This window comes from Channa argus, chromosome 3, assembly GCF_033026475.1.
Source record: "Channa argus isolate prfri chromosome 3, Channa argus male v1.0, whole genome shotgun sequence".
NCBI classification, from domain to species: Eukaryota; Metazoa; Chordata; class Actinopteri; order Anabantiformes; family Channidae; genus Channa; species Channa argus.
This window is the reverse complement of record NC_090199.1, coordinates 2,463,198-2,484,756: the sequence shown is the minus strand read 5'-3', so window position 1 is coordinate 2,484,756 and position 21,559 is coordinate 2,463,198. Positions and strand designations below refer to the sequence as shown.

Genomic DNA, 21,559 nt, shown 5'->3' with positions numbered 1-21,559 from the left:
TGTCACCTCCCCTCTCTCATATGCTTAAGAAGACATTTTTCTCTCCTTCTTAATTCCATTTAAAGGATCATTTTAGTCATTAATGATATTTTCAACAATTAGACAAAAATGAATTGTCTCTAATCATGTTTAGTGTCAGTCTGTAACCTGGGTTAGTTAGTTTGTCTTTTCTGTGGACCTCTGTTGTACAACAACTATTGAAAAGACATGTTTGAGCTCAGTTTGTCTTTGTATTTGTTGTTGGAAGACATTTTGACATGTGGACAGAAGAAGGTCAGGTTACAAGCAGAAACATGAACAACTTACAAATTGGCCTCTTAAACTACATCTGCTCATGTTCATCTGCTGAAAGATTATTTTTATTGTGTGTCAGATTTCAGCATAGTTGATATTTTCTATTGTCTGTCATCAGACTTTGTGGCTGTGACCTCTCAGAGACTCACTATGAAGTTGTGGCCTCAGCTCTGAAGTCCAACCCCTCCCATCTGAGAGAACTAGACCTGAGCTCTAACGACCTACAGGATTCAGGAATGAAGCTGCTGTCTGCTGGACTGGAGTGTTCTGACTGTAAACTGGAGACTCTGAGGTCAGTGATCATGCAAATGCAAAACTTTTTTCAGGTTTGTAGTTCAAATGTGTCAAAATGTTTCGCTGTAAATTTAGTTTTAAATCTGAAAACAGAATAAAACAATTTGTTGTGAAAACAAATGTTTAGTAAAGTTTTAGGTCTAATAACGAAAACTTGGAAAAAATAAATTATCAGAAAAAAATAATCAGAAAACTTTTCATTCTACTGTGAACATTAGTTCACATTGAACATTTATTGGATTTGTTTCTCAACTTAGCCGATAACAAACTAATTCCACAATACAAGTTTAGGAACAGTAATTTCCAACACGTTCATCAAACAAGTTTCTCAAAGTCTGGCTAAATCCACAGAACTCAGTAAGAAACTGTTTGCCTCCACAGCTACTGCTGTCTGTGACACCATCATCCAATCTCTTGATGATGTCACTTTGTGTAGAGACACAACCAGTAACCAGGAGCAGAAATGTGACACTGCAGACATGTTTGTACAGAAAGGTACTAGGTTCCATTTAGGATCAGAGAAGAGAACATCCAACATCTGACCCAGTTAGAAAGAGGATTCAGGAGGAAGCTGAACTCAGTCTGGTCATTTATGATGATAGATGATGAGCTGAACCTCTGAATAAGAACAGTAATCTAACCCACTGTGTGTTAGAAATAGAAGGTAAATCGTGTTCTTGTTCTCTAGTGGTTTGAAAATGACAACACATGCTAAAATGGATGGATACCATGCATCATGTGTTTTTTCTCTGAACCATTGATAAAGGATAGTTGTAAATACTTTTCTATCGCCCAAACTTTAGGCTTCCCAAGCAATAGAAAAGCCAGAACAATATGTGTCACCCATGTTAAAAATGAGACATTTAAAGTAACAAGCACAAGTTGTTTTAATCCAACATGTCTGATAGGAGCTCAGCAACATGAGGAATGAAGGATTCATGATGGTTTGAATGACTCATCACTGATGAGTCAAAGTATTGTAGGAAGTTTTTAGTCTGTCAGATGTGATTTGATGTTTGTCTGATAATTCCAGAGTTGAGTGAGGTGAGCAGCATGTTCTGAATCAGTGCTGACATGAATAGGTGTATGAATGTTGTGCTGACATTTGGATGATGTCTGTAGAAGTCTGACATTCTGATGATCCACAATAACACAAGGACAAAGTCCCTCTAACACCATTGATTAGGACAAATCTGATTGTTACTAATGATTTGATCCACATCTTTGATTCTTTATTCAGATTGAGTCACTGCAGTTTGTCAGAGATCAGCTGTGATTCTCTGGTCTCAGCTCTGAAGTCCAACCCCTCCCATCTGAGACAACTGAACCTGAGTTGGAACAAGCTGCAGGATTCAGCAGTGAAGCTGCTGTGTGGTTTTCTGGAGAGTCCACACTGTAGACTGGAGACTCTGAGGTCAGTTCACTGACTGATACTGTTGGAGATTTTATATATTTAATCCATGACTTTAATTAAGTAACTAATTCAACTCCAAACTTTCATTTTCACATTTAAAAAAATAATTTGTATTTTTCTCACTGTTCGTAAATAAACTGTATAAAATGTTTACTTGTTACATTTAAATGTATTTTTATAACAACAATAAACAGGATCATCAAAACTAATATTTTATTTAAAATGAATAAAGACAAACAACATTTGTTGTTTTACTTCATATCAGTGAGCTGTAATCATTGATGTTCATAGAAAAACAGTTGTATTTTTTCATAGAGGTGAATTTTCTTGTTAAATGAGTTGAAAAATGTTTGAAGAACCAAACTGTTGTTTTTCCATGTTTCAGTCCATGAAGTGAAAATTGTTTTTATTTCACATTTCTGCTAAAGATTTTCCAAAGTTTTCATTAAAGCTGAGCTGATCTGCAGGACAGAGACCAGGACCAAGCAAGACCTTTATACTGGATCAGTTCTGGTTCTTTAAAGTTTGATCCATTTCACTGATGAGTCAAAGTATTGTAGGAAGTTTTTAGTTTGTCAGATGTGATTTGATGTTTGTCTGATAATTCCAGAGGTGAGTGAGGTGAGCAGCATGTTCTGAATCAGTGCTGACATGAATAGGTGTATGAATGTTGTGCTGACATTTGGATGATGTCTGTAGAAGTCTGACATTCTGATGATCCACAATAACACAAGGACAAAGTCCCTCTAACACCATTGATTAGGACAAATCTGATTGTTACTAATGATTTGATCCACATCTTTGATTCTTTATTCAGATTGACTTGGTGCAGTTTGTCAGAGATCAGCTGTGATTCTCTGGTCTCAGCTCTGAAGTCCAACCCCTCCCATCTGAGACAACTGAACCTGAGTTGGAACAAGCTGCAGGATTCAGCAGTGAAGCTGCTGTGTGGTTTTCTGGAGAGTCCACACTGTAGACTGGAGACTCTGAGGTCAGACACCATTTTTTAGTTGTGTGCTGAGATTAATATGATGTGAAATTTGTGGTGACACTAAACTACAGACAGGTTCATGTTTCTGAGTTCAAATCACATACAAACTGTTCAGTGGTTGAAAGGACGTTTTGAAAGTGTCGAAAAATCCGATGTAAAAATGTGAAAGTGACATTTGATTGTCAGACTTAGAATTGAAGACACTTGTATAAAGCAGCAACAGAGAATCAGCTTGGAGCAAATAGAAGGAGGAGAGAAGAATCAGCAGGTTAAGAACAGGACACACAGCACTAAATAGTTGACTGAAGCTAATGAAGAAGCATCCAACTGCCAACTGTGTCAAGAAGCAGAGACAGTTGATCCTGTTTGATTTGAGTGGAATAAATGTAGAGAGGAGCAGCAGAGTGGGATTGGAAGGTGCAGAGAAAAGGAAAGAAATCAAGGACAAAGTCACTCTAACACCATTGATTAGGACAAATCTGATTGTTGCTAATGATTTGATCCACATCTTTGATTCTTTACTCAGATTGAGTGAATGCAGTTTGTCAAAGATCAGCTGTGATTCTCTGGTCTCAGCTCTGAAGTCCAACCCCTCCCATCTGAGAGAACTGGACCTGAGTGACAACAAGCTGCAGGATTCATCAGTGAAGCTGCTGTGTGGTTTTCTGGAGAGTCCACACTGTAAACTGGAGACTCTGAGGTCAGTTCACTGACTGATACTAATTAGATCTTTACACCACAACTGAAGTTAATTAATTACAAATCCAGTTTCCAGTAAAAGCTGGTTCACTGTGTAAAATGGAAATAAAGAAAATGCAGTGATTTGCAAATCATTTTTATATTTAATAGAACAAAGACACATATCAAATATTGAAATTGATACATTTGTTTTTTGTTTGTTTTAATATTTGCTCATCTTGAATTTGATGCCAGCAGCACATTTTTAAAATGGGACATGTTAACCACTGTGCTGCATCAGCTCTTTTTCATCCAAACTATGTGTTTGGGTACAAACAGGACCAGCTGCTTTAATGTGGACTGGAACCAACCAGTTACCTGCAGTTATCTCTAAATGAACCTCGTAATTAAAATACTGTGGTGCTAAGATCTGAAAGCAGCACAATTTGAGAAAATGTGAAAATGAACAAAACACAAAGAAAAGAAGAAAACAAGTTCATCAATTTAACAACACAGATGCAGCATTTAGAAAAAAATGCTGCAAAAACACAAAACCCAACAGAGAACCAGCTCCAGTGTTGCACTGGTTCCACTCACCCGTCGAGCCTGAAGCAACTGGTCACTGTGAGCTCAATAATGGAGTTTCTGAAGTACTTTAAACAGGGAGCTTCAAGTTCATCCAGGTGAACTGTTGATGATCATTATTACAGTGAGTAAAGATTCATGTTGGAATTTAAAAAGACGCCTCTCTCTTAAAAACCCAACAGAGTGGGTGAAATCTGAGGGACAATCAGCTGAGTGGCCTGGTGTGGGTTTGAGTGGGGAGCAGAGATTCTCACCGCTCATATGGTCTGGACACAACACAAGGACGTATAGAAATGTCCTGCAATAAGACACAACACAGGAGCCCAGATGACCTGCACCTCCCCTTTACATGAACAGTGACAACCATCTGATTAAGACCTTGTGGACTTAGTTTCTTCGATTACATGTGTGTAATCATGTGTGTTTTTTAAAAAAAGCTCTTCATTTGGTTGTGTGGTGGCTGTTGGCTTGTTTCTCAAATTGCAGTGCTTTGAGCTCTCAGGGCCACCGTACTAAAAGCTACACTGTCATTCACTTTAAAGCACTTTCTTTGAAATTTGGCCAAACGAATGTCTCATAGGAAACTTTCCCACCTCCCTTCAGTCCATTTTGAATGAGCTTGAGTTCAGAGGAGACAGAGTTTCTGCATCGTGTTTCTTCCCATTTGTGGACACAGAGACAAACTGTGTCTATTGACAGTGGATTTGTGAGGTTCCTGAGTCCACGCAGTGACTTTCACTACAGAAACATGTGTGTTCTTGATGCAGTGGCCCCTGATTGTGTAGGATGTGTTGTTGTGTCAGCTTGACTGCTGTTGTTGGTCTTTTCCAGCCTTTTGTTGCCTCTGAACCAACTTTTTAGAAATATGTTTCTGGCAAATACAGAACAATCAGATGTTTCAGTTTCAACATGTCTTTGTGCTATTTAGAATCAAATAGGTTTCAAATTATTTACAAATCATTTCTGTGTCTTTACATTTTACAGTGTCACAACTTTTCTGGAAAAGGGGTTTGTGCATTTTAAAGTTGAATGTTTCTTGTTTTAACATCAGACCAACTGTGCAGAATAGAAATGATGCGTCTCAGTGTTCACTTCCTGAATATAACACAGGATAAGAAGAAATAAAATAGTATCACACTATCAGCTGATAATTATGCTGTATGAAATAAAGAGTTTGAGATTTAAACACAATATAAAATTTGGGAAATGTAACAGATCAGAAAGTAAATCATATACTGTATGATGTCTGATTTGGATCAATATAAACTATTTGTATTTTTTCACAGAGGTGAATTTTTTGTTAAATGAGTTGAAAAATGTTTAAAGAACCAAACTGTTGTTTTTCCATGTTTCAGTCCATGAAGTGCAAATTGTTTTTATTTCACATTTCTGCTGAACATTTTCCAAAGTTTTCATGAAATCATCTGTAATTTGGGATTCAAATAGTTTTTGTTCACTATAGTTTAATAGTAAAATAGTTTTTAGTTTTGCTCATTTTAGAGAAAACACCATTGATTAGGACAAATCTGATTGTTACTAATGATTTGATCCACATCTTTGATTCTTTATTCAGATTGAGTTTCTGCAGTTTGTCAAAGATCAGCTGTGATTCTCTGGTCTCAGCTCTGAAGTCCAACCCCTCCCATCTGAGACAACTGGACCTGAGTGACAACAAGCTGCAGGATTCAATAGTGAAGCTGCTGTGTGGTTTTCTGGAGAGTCCACACTGTAAACTGGAGATTCTGAGGTCAGTTCACTGACTGATACAGTTGAGTCTTTATTCCTCAAAATCAATGAACTAAACTGAAAAGTTTCATGTTGTTTGCATTTTGTCATGAGATATCAGGTCATATTGGAGTAAAACTTTAACTATTTGTTTAGTGATACTTATTTCTGTGAGTTCACAGAAATGAAACCTTCAGAACTTTTAAGTATCAACTAAAATTTTTGGCAAATATCAATTGACATAAACTCAATGAAGATAAAACATTTCTTTCTTTTCAGTTCATATCAGTGAGCTGTCATCACTGATTCTGTTCATAGAAAAATAGTTGTATTTTTTCATAGAGGTGAATTTTCTTGTTAAATAAGTTGAAAAATGTTTAAAGAACCAAATTTTTGTTTTTCCATGTTTCATTCTATGAAGTAGAAATTGTTTTTATTTCACATTTCTGCTGAACATTTTCCAAAGTTTTCATGAAATCATCTGTAATTTGGGATTCAAATAGTTTTTGTTCAGTTGAATCTGTGTTTAGTTTTGGATTTTCTGAGCTGATCTGCAGGACAGAGACCAGGACCAAGCAAGACCTTTATACTGGATCAGTTCTGGTTCTTTAAAGTTTGATCCATTTCACTGATGAGTCAAAGTATTGTAGGAAATTTTTAGTCTGTCAGATGTGATTTGATGTTTGTCTGATAATTCCAGAGGTGAGTGAGGTGAGCAGCATGTTCTGAATCAGTGCTGACATGAATAGGTGTATGAATGTTGTGCTGACATTTGGATGATGTCTGTAGAAGTCTGACATTCTGATGATCCACAATAACACAAGGACAAAGTCCCTCTAACACCATTGATTAGGACAAATCTGATTGTTACTAATGATTTGATCCACATCTTTGATTCTTTATTCAGATTGAGTCTCTGCAGTTTGTCAGAGATCAGCTGTGAATCTCTGGTCTCAGCTCTGAAGTCCAACCCCTCCCATCTGAGAGAACTGGACCTGAGTTGGAACAAGAAGCTGCAAGATTCAGCAGTGAAGCTTCTGTCTGATCTTGTGGAGAGTCCACACTGTAAACTGGAGACTCTGAGGTCAGTAGAGGGTTGGAGTCAGTCCATGTTGCTTTCACCAGTATTGTACTAAACCCAGTTAGTATCAAAGCAAAGATCCAGTTTTTCCTGTAAAGCTCCAACCTTCTCAGTGGCTGTTTTCCTCAGTGAAGCTGTGAGAGGAGAATGGGGACAGGCTTCAGGATTGGACAGAAAGACAGAGACAGAGAGAACAGTGTTGGAGTTGATGTGAAGACGACTGTTGTTGTCTTCATGTGGACAGGAAATAAAGCTGGATTCCACCTGACAGCCTCACAACATGTATAGAGACAGTTGTCCTCATTCCTCAAATCTGATCTGATTTCAACACTAAACTATTGATCAGTTTCATCTTTGTCACAGCTCTAAGATCAGTCTGACTGAAGCCTGCAAATCAAAGAACCATGGTTCCATTTAGTAACCATGTGGTCTTTGTACAGACCAGAACCTCTGCTGACTGACAGATGATGAAGTGAGTCTCTGGAAACATCATTGATCTCCTCTGTTCTCTCTCATTCTCTCTACAGCTGGAATCACACGGTTTGTGCGTGATGATCTCTCCGTGTCCTGATGATCCAGATGTTGCAGCAGCAGCATGTTGTGTGCAGAGAGGCTCTGACTGGACCATGTTACTGGGAGGTAGAGTGGAGAGGAGAGCTTCATCCAGCAGTGACTGACAGAGGAATCAGAAGAAGTGGAGATGACTCTCAGTGCTGCAGTCTGAACTGCTCTGAGAACAGCTCCACTGTCAGACACAATGTCAAGTCCACCATCATCCCTGTGTGATCCTCTGGATCTGACAGAGGATCAGCAGTGGATCTGGATCTGCTCTGCTGCTGCTCTGTCCTTCTACACAGTCTCTGCAGACACACTGAGACTCCTCCACTCCTTCTGCTCCACACTCAACCACCTCCTCCACCTCCACCTGGATTTGACTTTGTCTTGTTTGATTCCTTCAGATCTTCTGAAGACAAACTGTCTCTGCACATTAGTTCTGTTGATGACATCATAACTGTAAATGAAATTCATATTTCTGTTTAACTGATGTAGTGTTAAAGTGAAATGTTTCTCTCTGAACTCTGTTTAGCAACAATAGACAGTTTCTCATTATCTTTATATTATTAACAGATAAATAGCTGAAAAGAAAAAAATGTGTTTTTTGTTATTAATGTTCAAAGTGACAATATCTGCTCTTAGACACCTCAAGTGGAATCAGTAAAGAAGCTTCAACATCCAGGAAGAGAGAAGAACATCAACAGAGTTTCAAGTGCAGTTCTAAACTTCATACATCACACATTAGTTTTCTAAGCTTCTGTTGCTGGGCAGAACATTCTCCACCCTCAGGCTACTGCTCCCAGCACTTTTCTCCTTTTCTGGAAACCTTTTCCCTTTTCAGCACTTTGATAAGCACCTTGACTCTGGGTCACTACAGTGTGGGAAAGTCTGCTGTTAGACAATAACTGACCTGGATATGAGACAAAGTTTGAACAACATTTAACAACTAGAGAAAACACAAGCATTAACATTTAATCCTCCTTGATATTCCATCACAAGACATTTAAGAGATTCAATATACATCATCATGATGTTGTATTGGAAATTCCAGCTGTGTTTTTGTGTGACAGACATCACTGGGGTACAGAGCTTAGCAGAGATTAGGAGGTTTTCTAAGCATCTTTACAATCTGGGAATGGATCAACATCAGGTTCTAAAAGAGGAACATTATTCTTTGCAGATCTTAGATCAACAAGTGCCATCTGATGAGTCACAGCACTCTGTGACTCACATAATTAGACCATGTGGCATAAGACAACATCCACAAAATGCACAAGTCCAGAAGTAAACAGAGACAATAGAACAGGTTTCCATTTACCAAATCTCTGCTCCATCCAACCAGTATTTACATCAGGGTTTTGTGCAAGTTCTTCCCTGATGGACCGGAGACCCTCTTCCATCAGGTGCAGTATTATTGCGTTAAAGAATATGATGGTTATCAGATTCCTTGAACTCGGTTTGTCCAGATTCGTGAATAATTCAAAAATCATTTCTAAAATCCCAAATCTTTACTGTTTTTGTCTTCAATTAACTTCCTGCTTCTATGAGCCACAAATTCAGCTCCTGGAGCTAAATAATAAGATGGTGAAGCACCAAACCTCAAACATCATGTTCATGGAACCATTGCAAAATCCACTTGGGGTCTCTCCACTGGTGGGATTGTGTGATGCAGAACCATCTGAGAAAGTAACAGTGGAACTGTGTTAAGAACATTCTATTCATTAACGCTTCCATTAGACTTGTCAAGTAACACTGATCGTATCTCTGCCGTCTCGCTGTAGAAAGGTGATGAGTTTCTGCTCCTGGAAGATGAAAGAGAGGCTGCATAAGGAAGCAAAAGAGTTCGATCAGTCCAAGCAACACTTTGTCTGAGTCATGACAGCTTTCTCTGCAACTGTCACAGCTGGCAGGCATCATATTCCATCATCTACAGGGTCCAGCAATAGGTTCTCATCATGCCATAATGGCTCTTTAACAAAACAGATGTCTTACAGCATCATAGAATAATATCTACAGAATAATAAAGACAAGGAGCCTTTCTGTCTCGATCATTGTGAATCCATTGTTTTCAGTATGATGTCATTGTTTCTTGGTTAAAGATGTTCTGCCCTCTGTTTGAGTGCATTTATAACTGCTGAAAAACCTTTAAATAGTTTTGTGTATAGCGTTTTGTGAGCAGCAGTGCCTCCTCTGCTCAGCTAGTAGTAGCAGGTTTAGAGCCTGGAATTCCCCTAAGAGTTACTGAAGCAGGTAGAGGACAGAGTGGGACTGATCGCCTGCTGCTAATTTTCTTGTAGCCTTGGACATTATTTGTCCGTAAGTATTTTGTTTATTACCCTTTTTTATGCTGTAAACATACTGTGGTTGCTGCATTATTATTTTGCTTTAAAATGTTTTTGTTTCAATGTTTGAAACCTTGGATTGTGCCTGTAAGATGTTTGTTATGTTATTTTCATTTTCCTATTGTTTTTTGTCTTCAGTTTTACAGTGAGTAGAGTAAAGCAAGAGAAACGAAGAGTGAGCCTTTATTAAACATTCAAGAAAAGTTAGGCCTTGTGCTTATTGGAGGACTTCACTACCACATGTTAGCTAACTGTCCAGCAGAGAACAAGTTCCACTCTTTGCGAGGACAGTATAGTAAAAGGACAACTGCACAGCGGGCACAACTTAACAAGATAATAAGCCATAAAAATGAGTCTACGCTCAGGCAAGCAATATAAGCCAGCTCCTCAGCAGAAGGACGAGAAAGTTCACAAGCAGCAAGAACCAAGGTGCTGATATCCTTGCTTGGTCAGTTCATTCCCGTTCTTCAAGGCAGTCAAGTCGAGCCTCCTCAGCTAGTTCCTCAGCATTAAGAGCTCGTGCTAAAGCAGAAGCTGCACGCGCCCGACTTGCATATGCGGAACAAGAAGCCAATATTATAAAGCAAAAAGCCGACCTGGAAGCCAGTCTTCACATTCTACAAAGCCAGAGAGCCATTGCTGCTGCAACAGCTGAAGCTGCTGCCTATGAAGGAGATGACATATCTAATAAGAGTGAAATTAGTCAACACTTATTAGACTTACCCATTAGTACAGCTGAGCGCACCTTGGAATATGTCTGGCAGCTCTCTAAAGCATGCTCTGAGGAAACCCCATTCAAGATTGATACACAACAATGCCACAAAATAGCAAGAGAGGCTTGTGAAACAGCCTAATGATAACAAAATCCAAGTGGCAGAAAAAGGAAAAGCTACTGTGAAACAAGAGCAAACAAATAAGGACTCTGAATACAAAATGTTTTCCTCAAAATCAGCAGGACAGTCATTTTATCCACTAAACCGTCTTCATCTGAACCTCAAGGGGTGCAAGACATCACAAAATATTTATTTCGACAAAAAATGTTGAGTGCAGGGTTTCTGACATTTGATGACAAGCCAGAACATTACTGGTCATGGAAGGCATCATTTCAAAGTGTTACTAAAGACCTCATCCTTTCAGCTGGAGAAGAGTTCGATTTAATGATAAAATGGCTTGGTGTCGAATCCTCAGAACAGGCAAAGAGAATTCGCTCTGTGCATGTGTTCAACCCCACAGCAGCTTTCATCCTAGTTTGGCAGAGATTAGAGGAGTGTTATGGTTCACCAGAAGTAGTTGAACATGCACTGCTGAAAAAAGTTGAAGACTTTCCCAAACTTACCACCAAGGATAATGTCAAGCTCAGAGAGCTGGTGATGTTCTTCAGGAAATAGAGTGAGCAAAAGTGGGTGGATATCTGACAGGTTTGTCATACTTGGACACAGCTTGTGGAGCAAATCCAATTGTGGAGAAGTTACCCTACAGTTTGCAGGAGAAATGGATTGTTGTGGGATCCAAGTATAAGGAAGAATATGGAGTTGCATTTCCCCCTTTCAGTTTCTTCTCAAACTTTGTAAGACAACAGGCAAAAGTAAGGAACGACCCCAGTTTTGCTCTAACAACTCTCACCAACCAGAGCTCAAAAAATGAGAAATACACAAAAAGTGGAAACAGAATATTTCCAAAATATTCTGTTTCCACTTTTGTGCACATAAATGTGCACAAAACAGATGTTCAAAAGGAGCCTTCAATCCTGCAAAGTACTTTGACTAAAAAGACAATAGAAAGCCCTGATAAGCAATGTCCTATACATAAAAAGCCCCATCCTCTCAAGAAATGCAGGAGCTTTAGAGCTAAGCCTATTGAAGAACGGAAGTCATTCCTAAAGGAGAAACACATTTGTTACAGGTGTTGTGGGTCAACAGAGCATGTGGCAAAAACTGCAGAGTAGCAGTTAGGTGTATGGAATGTGACAGTGAAAAACACATCCCAGCACTACATCCTGGTCCTCCTGCTTCTATAAAAGACAACCCAGAAGAGGATAAAGATGATGGCGGGGAGGTGAGTGAAATATCTTCTAACCCGGTTACATCTAAATGTACAGAGATTTGTGCTAATGCAAAGAGGCTCCAAAATCAGCCCGGTGATAGTAAATCCCAATGGACAGAAAACGCTGGAAATATGTATGTAGTGCTGGATGAGCAGAGTAACAAGTCACTTGCTAAATCTCAATTTTTTCATCTTTTCAACATCAAAACAGCAGCAGACCCATACACACTTAAAACCTGCACGGTGATAACTGCAGGCAGAAGGGCTGCAAGCTTTATGATTGACTCAGTAGATGGCAAAATAAGGCTTCCACTTCCAAACTTAATTGAGTGTGACATGATTCCTGATGACCGGGAAGAGATCCCATTTCCTGAGGTGGCAAGTCAGCACCCACACTTACAGCGAGTTGCAGACAAGATACCCCCTGTGGATCCAAACGCTCCCATCCTTATGCTCTTGGGTACAGACATCCTTCAAGTGCACAAAGTGAGAGAGCAAATCAATGGCTGCCACAGTGCTCCTTAAGCACAAAGGGTAGACTTGGGGTGGGTCATCGTGGGTGATCAATGCCTCAGAACAACACATAGGCCATCAAGTGTCAGTGTCTTAAAAACGCATGTCCTCAGCAATGGTCGTACATCTTTTCTCAGTCCATGCACAAACAGAATTCAGGCGAAGGAGACATTCAATGTTACATCAACACATCGTAGTTGTTCTCCAGGTTTGTGTACTCAGGATGGATGCATTAGCGCATATACAGACACACTGGGATATGCAGTATTTGACAAAACAAGGGATGATGACAAGCCAGCACTGTCAGTGGATGATCAAATCTTTCTTGAAATAATGAATAGAGAAGTTTATCAAGATCAAGCAAACAGCTGGGTGGCACCATTTCCATTTCGCTCCCCCAGACAGCACCTTCCAAGTAACAGGGAGCAAGCAATCAAGTGTCTTAGTTCTCTTAGGAAAACACTTGACAAGAAACCTGAAATGAAGACAGTACATTGAGTTCATGCAGAAAATGTTTGACAATGATCATGCAGAGCCTGCACCTCCTCTGGAAAAACATAAAGAACACTGGTACTTGCCATGATTCGGTGTGTACCACCTCCAGAAACCTGATCAGTTGAGAGTTGTATTTGATTCAAGTGCAGAATATGCAGGAGTCTCATTGAACAAAGTATTACTAAGTGGTCCTGATTTAAACAACACACTTTTAGTGGTTCTTCTACGGTTCAGGAAAGAGCCTGTAGCATTCATAGCTGATGTTCAACAAATGTTTTATTGTTTTGTAGTACGAGAAGACCACAGAGACTAACTTAGGTTTCTGTGGTATGAAGACAACGACCTCAGCAAGAATGTGAGGGACTACAGAATAAAAGTTCATGTATTTGGAAATAGCCCATCACCAGCGGTGGCTATTTATTGCATGAGGCGAGCTGCTGGAGAAGGTGAGAGAGAACACGGCTTTGATGCCAAGCACTTCGTTGTAAGAAATGTTTATGTTGATGATGGACTTGCATCTGCTCCCACTGCGGCAGAGGCTGTTGACATCTTGAAGAAAACTCAAAAGATGTTAGCAGAGTCCAACCTGAAGCTACATAAAATAGCATCGAACAGCAACGAGGTAATGGAAGCTTTTCCAGCTGATGAGCGGGCCAAAGATTTGAAAGATTAGATGATCTCCCCCTACAGCGCAGTCTTGGAGTCCTGTGGAACCTGGAAACAGACAGTTTCACATTCCAAGTGTCCCAAGAAGACAGGCCATACACCAGGAGAGGTGTTTTGTCCACTGTAAATAGTGTGTATGACCCTCTAGGATTTGTGGCTCCTATAACTATGCAAGTTCTACTTCGAGAACTCTCAACCGAGAGCAATGACTGGGATGAACCACTTCCTTCTAAAAAGGCAGAGGAATGGAATAGGTGGAAAAACTCTTTGAAAGATCTACAACATCTCCAGATAGCAAGATGCTATGTTCCATTGTCTCAGTCTTCTGCGCAGAGAAAGGAACTTTCCCTCTTCTCAGATGCATCCACAATAGCAATCGGAGCTGTTGCCTACCTGAAAGTCACTGACAGTGACGGTCAGTGCTACGTTGGATTTATCATGGGCAAATCAAAACTAGCCCCACGGCCTGCACACACTGTCCCACGACTAGAGTTATGTGCTGCAGTTTTGGCTGTGGAAGTATATGAGCTAGTCAGAGATGACTTTACTTTAATCTGGATGCTGTAAACCTTTTCACTGACAGCAAAATAGTCCTGGGTTACTTATACAACACCACCAGAAGGTTTTACACATACGTTGCTAACCGAGTGGCTCGAATCTACAAATCTACACTTCCTGAGCATTGGCACTTCATCTCTACAGAGAATAACCCTGCAGACCATGCCACCAGACTTATTAATACATCTGAATTTCAACACACAAACTGGTTGTCTGGACCATTATTCTTAACACAACGCAACTCAGAGCTACCACAGTCTGATGTCTTCAATCTCATACAGCCTGACGAAGATGTAGAAATACGACCTAATGTTACAACTCTGATCTCCAAAACCTCAGAATTCAAGTTAAAGTCCCACTGTTTTGAAAGATTTTCTCATTGGATGACTCTGTGTCGCACCATAGCATCACTTATTCGTTTTGCAAAATCATTCAGGATAAATGGAAAGAAGCACCTCAAATGAACTTTCTCAAGCACAAGTTGCGATCATTCTTACTGTGCAGAATGAAATCTTTGAGGAGGAATACAAATGTCTCAAAATGAAACTTGTTGAATCCATGTCCACATACAGCTTCATAAATGCACCGAGAAGGTTCTTCTGTGTTCGTGGACCTGCAAAACTTTTGTGGTCAGATAGAGGCACAAATTTCATTGGTGCCTGTAAAGAGTTGAAAATAGATCACAATGATGTGACACTAAACAACTATCTTCAAGAGAAAGGTTGCACATGGCACTTCAATCCTCCACATTCCTCACACATGGGTGGTTCATGGGAACGGCTTATTGGAGTTACAAGAAGAATCTTGGATGCAATGCTTCTTCAGTCGGCACATGCTCGACTCACACATGAAGCATTGAGCACTTTCGTGGCTGAAGGTTATGGCAATAATTAATGCTAGACCACTGGTACCAGACCCAGACATGCCAGTTGTTCTTACACCAGCACTGATCCTAACTCAGAAGACAAGTGCTCTGTCAGCACCTTCTGGCAACTTTGAACCAGCAAAACTCTATACTAACCAATGGAAGCACGTTCAATGTCTTGCAGACACTTTCTGGAAGAGATGGAGAGGAAAATACCTGGCCGCTCTTCAGAGCCGCCAGAAAATGGACAGAAGATAAACCCAACATTAAAGAAGGAGATGTTGTATTGCTCAAGGACAGTCAGGCTCACAGGAATGATTGGCCTGTTGGACTTTGTCATAAAAACATTCCTTAGTAGTGACAGCAAGATTCACAAAGCAGAAGTAAGAACAGTAAAAGGTGTTTCTGAGGCCAATCTCAGAGATGGTTGTTCTTTTGTCTGAAGGAAAGTAAATTAGACTTCTGCATTATTGTATTTGTGTTAGGTTAATTAGTTCTAGTGGTACAATCACATTGTACCAGGCGGGGAGTGTTCTGCCCTCTGTTTGAGTGCATTTATAACTGCTAAAAAACCTTTAAATAGCTTTGTGTATAGCGTTTTGTGAGCAGCAGTGCCTCCTCTGCTCAGCTAGTAGTAGTAGGTTTAGAGCCTGGAATTCCCCTAAGAGTTACTGAAGCAGGTAGAGGACAGAGTGGGACTGATCACCTGCTGCTAATTTTCTTGTAGCCTTGGACACTATTTGTCCGTAAGCATTTTGTTTATTACCCTTTTTTATGCTGTAAACATACTGTGGTTGCTGCATTATTATTTTGCTTTAAAATCGTTAATTCGGAACTATGGTAAATTGTGGTGCTCATTGCTGTTGTCACTCAGCATGTTTTTGTTTCAATGTTTGAAACCTTGGATTGTGCCTGTAAGATTTATGTTATGTTATTTTCATTCCTGTTGTTATTTGTCTTCAGTTTTACAGTGAGTAGAGTAAAGCAAGAGAAACGAAGAGTGAGCCTTTATTAAACATTCAAGAAAAGTTAGGCCTTGTGCTTATTGGAGGACTTCACTACCACATGTTAGCTAACTGTCCAGCAGAGAACAAGTTCCACTCTTTGCGAGGACAGTATAAAAGATATTAGAACAGATTGGTTGGTTCTGCCCTCAGCTGTGATCACATGACCTAAATAAGTTACTTTAGGGAAACTACTACTCTCCTTTCGGCTTATCCCGTGAGTTCGGGGTCGCCACAGCAGATCATTGTCCGCATGTTGATTTGGCACAGTTTTTACGCCGGATGCCCTTCCTGACGCAACCCTCCCCAATTTCTACCGGGCTTGGACCAGCACTGCATCGCTGGGGAGGGGGAATGGGCTGTTAGGGGTTCAGGGTCTTGCCCAGGGACACTTCGACATATAGCCAGGGGATCGAACCACTCACCCTGTGGTCCGTAAGCAACTGCCTTTAGTAACTGAGCTATAGCTGCCCCATAAGTTACTTTAGGGAAACACAATGATTTTATGTCCGTTTTCTGCTAAATGTTTGGGGAGGTTCACCTTATCTAACATGCAGGCTTTCTCAGACAGGCTGCACATCAGAAAGTCATCAGTGCTGCTGCTAAATGCAATGTCTGAGATTTCAGCTGAAAATCACCTGGACAAAAGCCAAATCTTATCCAGGTAATGGCTGTTATTTGACAGGAAAAAGCCAAAAAGTAATGGCTGTCAGCCAACACAAGGACAAATCAGCAAGTTGATACTTGTGGAGCTCTTGGATGAATTTCCATTTTCCTACTTGCAAATCCTGTACAAATCTCCACTTCCCACCATCACGTATCTTTGCTGATAAAGTTTCACAAGACGACTCAAAACCTGTGATTCCATCAGTGGCTTTTGTTTCAATGAGTAATGAATAAAGGCGAAATCTTAATTCAAATCCATTTTAGATGATAGAACATGGTTGACTTTTATCCCTCAGTATATAAATACAAGTGTTTCAAATGAACATTTGTGCAGATTGAGGCCTATTATATCTTCAGTACATTTGAATGTGAAGCTGTTGTCAGTCACTGACACGTAACAATGTTCTAATTTCTAATTTCCCACTTTTCTCAGTAGAAAACAGTGAATGTGAATCACCCTCTTGGAAATATGAATGAATGAATGAATCACATGATGATTTTTTCCATTGACAGGTTGTCACAGGTTACATTAAGGCTCCCTGTGACGTCAGGATGTTTTCTTATGAGACCTACTCTATAACAAGGACGGCTTCATGCCCTTTTACTGTGAAATCTGAAAGAATCACTGGCTCGTCCAATCCTAACCCTCTCCTCTCTGCTCGCACCTCTATCACTATGTGTTGCTGCCACTACAAAAAGTGTGTGTGTGTGTGTGTTTTCTGCTCAGGCAAAAGAGAAAGAAAAGACTCAACCACTAGCTGCTTCCACTCATGCACAGAAGAACACTTTCCCACTTGTCTTCTTCTGATTTAGCTCATGAAAATATATGAGGAGCAGCATTTGAAACATCATAGAAATGTTTTCTTTCTCCTTCAGAGAGACAGACAGTGCACATCTGTGATCAGACCAATACAAAAACCCTGCAGTCCATTTCTCAGACTTCACTGAATCCCATCTTTGTTCATAAGGAACATCAGGGCCATGTGAAACATGCTGTACAATGTCAATCACCTTCTGACATGAAATCTGTGCACGTGAGAGTAAATCATACACATAGAGCTTTGACATAATACTGAACACTTGTGTTTCTTCTGATGTAGACGTGCAACAGATCCACAAGTTCATCATTAGATATGTCAAATTTATGGGGCATAATTTTGACAACATGATACATGATTGAAAACTTGAAGACAATGACTGAGTCAGATACTCATTTTGCAACTTGACTTACTTTTAATACTAATCTAGTTGCTCTCTAGCAAACATGTCACCTCTTGATCTTCCTCTTTCAGAGTGTATTCAGGAAATTGACTTTCTCCCTCAGCATTTAAACCTCAGGTGGTTTCAATTTAGCTCTGATATTAAACACGATGCTCAATCAAATCCACATCTCTTCCAGCATGTGTGAGCTTTATCAAGCAGTTTTCATTGCATTTGTCTGAGCGAGCATTTCTTCACTGCAGTTTGCAAATCTGTGTGTGTGTGTGTGTGTGAGAGAGCATGTCTTCATTGCAGTGTGTGTCAGTGTGTGTTACCTTCCTCCTTTTGATCAGCCACCAGCAACTGTCACCAGAGCACCAGCTCTTCCTCCTCCCATCAGTTTGCCACTGGCAAAGGACAGTCTGGGTCTATGTCCTCCTCCGTCTTTTGTCCAATGTCAGCTACTGAACGTCAGCCACCTCCAAGTCCTCGTCCTCTGCCTCTCCATCGTCCACAGTATCCGTTTCCTCCACGACCTCTGTCATAGGAAGACATCTTCATCAGTCCTTGGCCTGAAGACCAATTACAGAGCGACCATAGTTGCAGTCAGAGCTCCTGTATCTTTCCATGTTTGCTTCCTTTTCTTTTGCTCCTGAGGTGGTCGCAAGGGAAGCAGACGATGAGGATCCAGAAAGGGACAAAGAAGAGGACGGAGATGTGGTGGATTCAGGTGGTGGTTGTTGTCGTGGGACTGAATGTTGTTACACTCGTTGTTCGTGGTTCGTGGAAGCTGGATCATCAGCTCGCCTGTATAGTTCCAACTTGTAAAACTTTGTACCCAGCACCACGCTGCCCTGTTCTCACCTATTATTGACTTAATTGAGTTAAGGAAGCTCCATTCTCACAGAAACTGCAGGCGAAGCAGCGAAGGGGCTCTTCAGATGCTAAAAGAGTCATTTTATCCCATGTTTCCAAAGAGATACAGTGAACAAACGTACGTCTTTAGAGGCAACTTATCTTTTTACAGTCATGATCACATGGTTAAGATAAACATGTAGTGAATCAACATCGCCCTCCTGTGATCAAGTGATGGTACTGCAGGTTTCAAAAGGCCCACAGATGTTAGCAGCACACACTAAAACTCCTCCTTAGATTCACTTTTAGAGCACAAATCAAACAACTTTGACAACAATCTGATTAGAAACACTTGAACTAAGTTCTCCCAAAAAAGCAATTAAGCCGATATTGTTGTATTATTTTGTTGTGTTTCACATTTGTTAAAGAATCACAGTCATGCACAAACTACAATCATCTACAGAAACAACAGAAGTCTGCAAAAACCTTTAAGCATGTTCAGATGAACCTGCAAGGCTACACACAAGGCTGCAGACACAAACTCCGGACCAGTTAAACTGACCTTTAACCTTTCTGGCATCGGGCGGGGGGAGGCCGCGTGTCTCTGGGAAAGTTTAAATCCTCGTTCTCTAGATGAACAAAGGATCCTGACTTTCTAAAAGGAAATGATTAACACCACTCTGAGGACCACTCTGTGATTCATTATCAGGATCCAACTCAGGCTGAGCCCAGGAGATTCTGACATGTGTGATCAACTCTCCAAAGCCCAACCTTGATGTGAAAAAGAGACACGTCCAATATTTGTGTGAACTAATATCAGAAACTTAATAAGTTCCCATTGGTAATTTTATTATGTTTGATCCTAGTCTGATTAAACTCTGCTGAAAAATCTTTCATTCAGATGGTGTGTGTGTGTGTGTGTGTGTGTGTCCATCACTCCATGAGATTCCTACCCTGATGTTTAGCCAGGCAGAAAATAACTTGGGGCCAAAACAGGAGGCGAGATACAAACAATTTTTTTCCTACAATTTGCTTTAGTTTTTGTCGTCTGTAGTTTGAGTTTTAAAAAACAAAACATAAAAAACATTTTGATTTAAAAAAAAACTGTCATCCTTCCTAAATCAGTTACGCATTGATGTTCTCAATGACTTGTTCCTTGCAAACTCGCAGCTCAAACTTCTTTTGCCTGTTAGAAAACAGAAAATTTGATATTTTTGAAATTCTATTTGATAAGATTATTAATGAGAAGATCTTAGGTGAAAACTCGGGAGAAGTGGATCCCTTCAGGTTTGCTTACAGAGCACAAAGAGGTGTCAGGGATGCTGTAGGCACTTGGCCCCACTTGGTCCAGAGTGGCCTGAATGATGTGAACAGTTTTTGATCAACTTTTCCTCTACTTTAATGCTTTTAGCAGGCCGTCTGTGTGCAAGCAGCATTGACCTTTTCAGACACAGCAACAAGCTGCAGCAGAGTTTTAAGGTCAGCATAGCTAGAGAGGTGTTTCTTTATAGAGGCCCAATCTCTGCAGGCATCACAGTAACAACTAGGAGCAAGTGGTAAGAACAGGAGAGACCTGGCTGTGACTAAGCCCTGTTCTTTTCTCTCTCCACTTTCCACTCAACCCAACCGGTCAAGGCAGATGGCTGCTCACCCTGAGCCTGGTTCTGCTGGAGGTTTCTTCCGTTAAAGGGAGTTTTTCCTCTCCACTGTTGCTTATAGCTTGTTCAAGGGGGAATTGTTGGGTTTTCTCTATACATCTTTATAGTCTTGACTTTATTCTGTAAAGTGCCTTGAGATGACTTTGTTGTGAATTGGCGCTAGATAAATAAAGTTGAATTGAGTTTAATTGATAAAATGATGAACCTAACATGATCCATCACATCAGCAAATGTGACACAACACTAACTATTACTACTGTTAGGGTTTAGTTTTTTTGTTCAAACTCCATGTGGCTGTGATGCTGATCTGTGTGTGAAGAAATGGAAATGTTGGTGGGGGCTGTACTGGGGGATTATGGATGTATTGGTTTCATGTGCTGCTTCTCATCAGTTAAGTTAAAGCTGATTCCTGAGGGCTGCATCCCTGCTGGTTTTCAAACTATTCCTTTATCTTTCCACACTCCCCCCTCGTTTAAGAATCTGAGGGACTGAACACACCTGATCCAGGTGATCAGCAGTGGGTAGGACAGGGACAGTTAAACAGTGTTGCTTAAATATGTTTCTCCAGCACTGGTTTTAATGTTAAAACCACCTTCTCATTTAACAAGATGAAGCCAGGAGACATGATCTGTGTGAACAACTCAGACTCATGATTCCTGTAGAAAAACCACTGAAAGTGTTCAGTTAGTTCAGCCTCTGTTTAGAGTGAACAGAGCAGGAGGCAGAAACCTGAAGGCTGATGCAGAGTCAGTGTTTATCCAACATTAATGTGTGTTTAGTCTAACGTGTCTCTGGAAACTAAAAGAGGAATCAGAGAGTGTGTGTGTGTGTGTGTGTGTGGAACTCCCTCCTTCCTCTGGTTCCTCTCTGTGTTTCAGTTTTAAACATGTTTCTTCAGACTGGTGGACTTGTCCATTAGGACACACTGAGGGTTGAGTATAGGGCTCATTGTTGGTTGTTGTTCATCAACCCACTGTCACCGGTTTTTCTTCAGTAACATCAATTCTAAACTATACTGTGAGTAAATCTTTGTCCTTTAAATATGTTTCTGATGGATCTTTTTTAAACTAAACTGAT

The 21,559-nt window shown here is 40.3% G+C and overlaps 2 protein-coding genes across 7 annotated transcripts in view; both read left to right on the top strand.

Moving 5' to 3' along the window:
- The window catches only part of LOC137124455 (protein NLRC3-like), a 29,991-nt gene extending 11,839 nt beyond the window's left edge, over window positions 1–18,152 (top strand). Inside the window, exons 6-8 of the mRNA XM_067499494.1 lie at window positions 413–586; window positions 6,889–7,065; window positions 7,590–18,152. Coding sequence (XP_067355595.1) covers window positions 413–586; window positions 6,889–7,065; window positions 7,590–7,614 — 376 coding nt within the window. The 3' untranslated portion in view covers window positions 7,615–18,152. The remainder of the gene's footprint in view (window positions 1–412; window positions 587–6,888; window positions 7,066–7,589) is intronic.
- The window catches only part of LOC137124438 (protein NLRC3-like), a 176,426-nt gene that overhangs the window by 112,383 nt on the left and 42,484 nt on the right, over window positions 1–21,559 (top strand). For all 6 annotated transcript variants that reach the window (XM_067499428.1, XM_067499432.1, XM_067499430.1 and 3 more), the window contains 5 exons: window positions 1,829–2,002; window positions 2,820–2,993; window positions 3,520–3,693; window positions 5,241–5,264; window positions 5,830–6,003. In XM_067499428.1, the coding sequence (XP_067355529.1) occupies window positions 1,829–2,002; window positions 2,820–2,993; window positions 3,520–3,693; window positions 5,241–5,264; window positions 5,830–6,003 (720 nt within the window). The remainder of the gene's footprint in view (window positions 1–1,828; window positions 2,003–2,819; window positions 2,994–3,519; window positions 3,694–5,240; window positions 5,265–5,829; window positions 6,004–21,559) is intronic.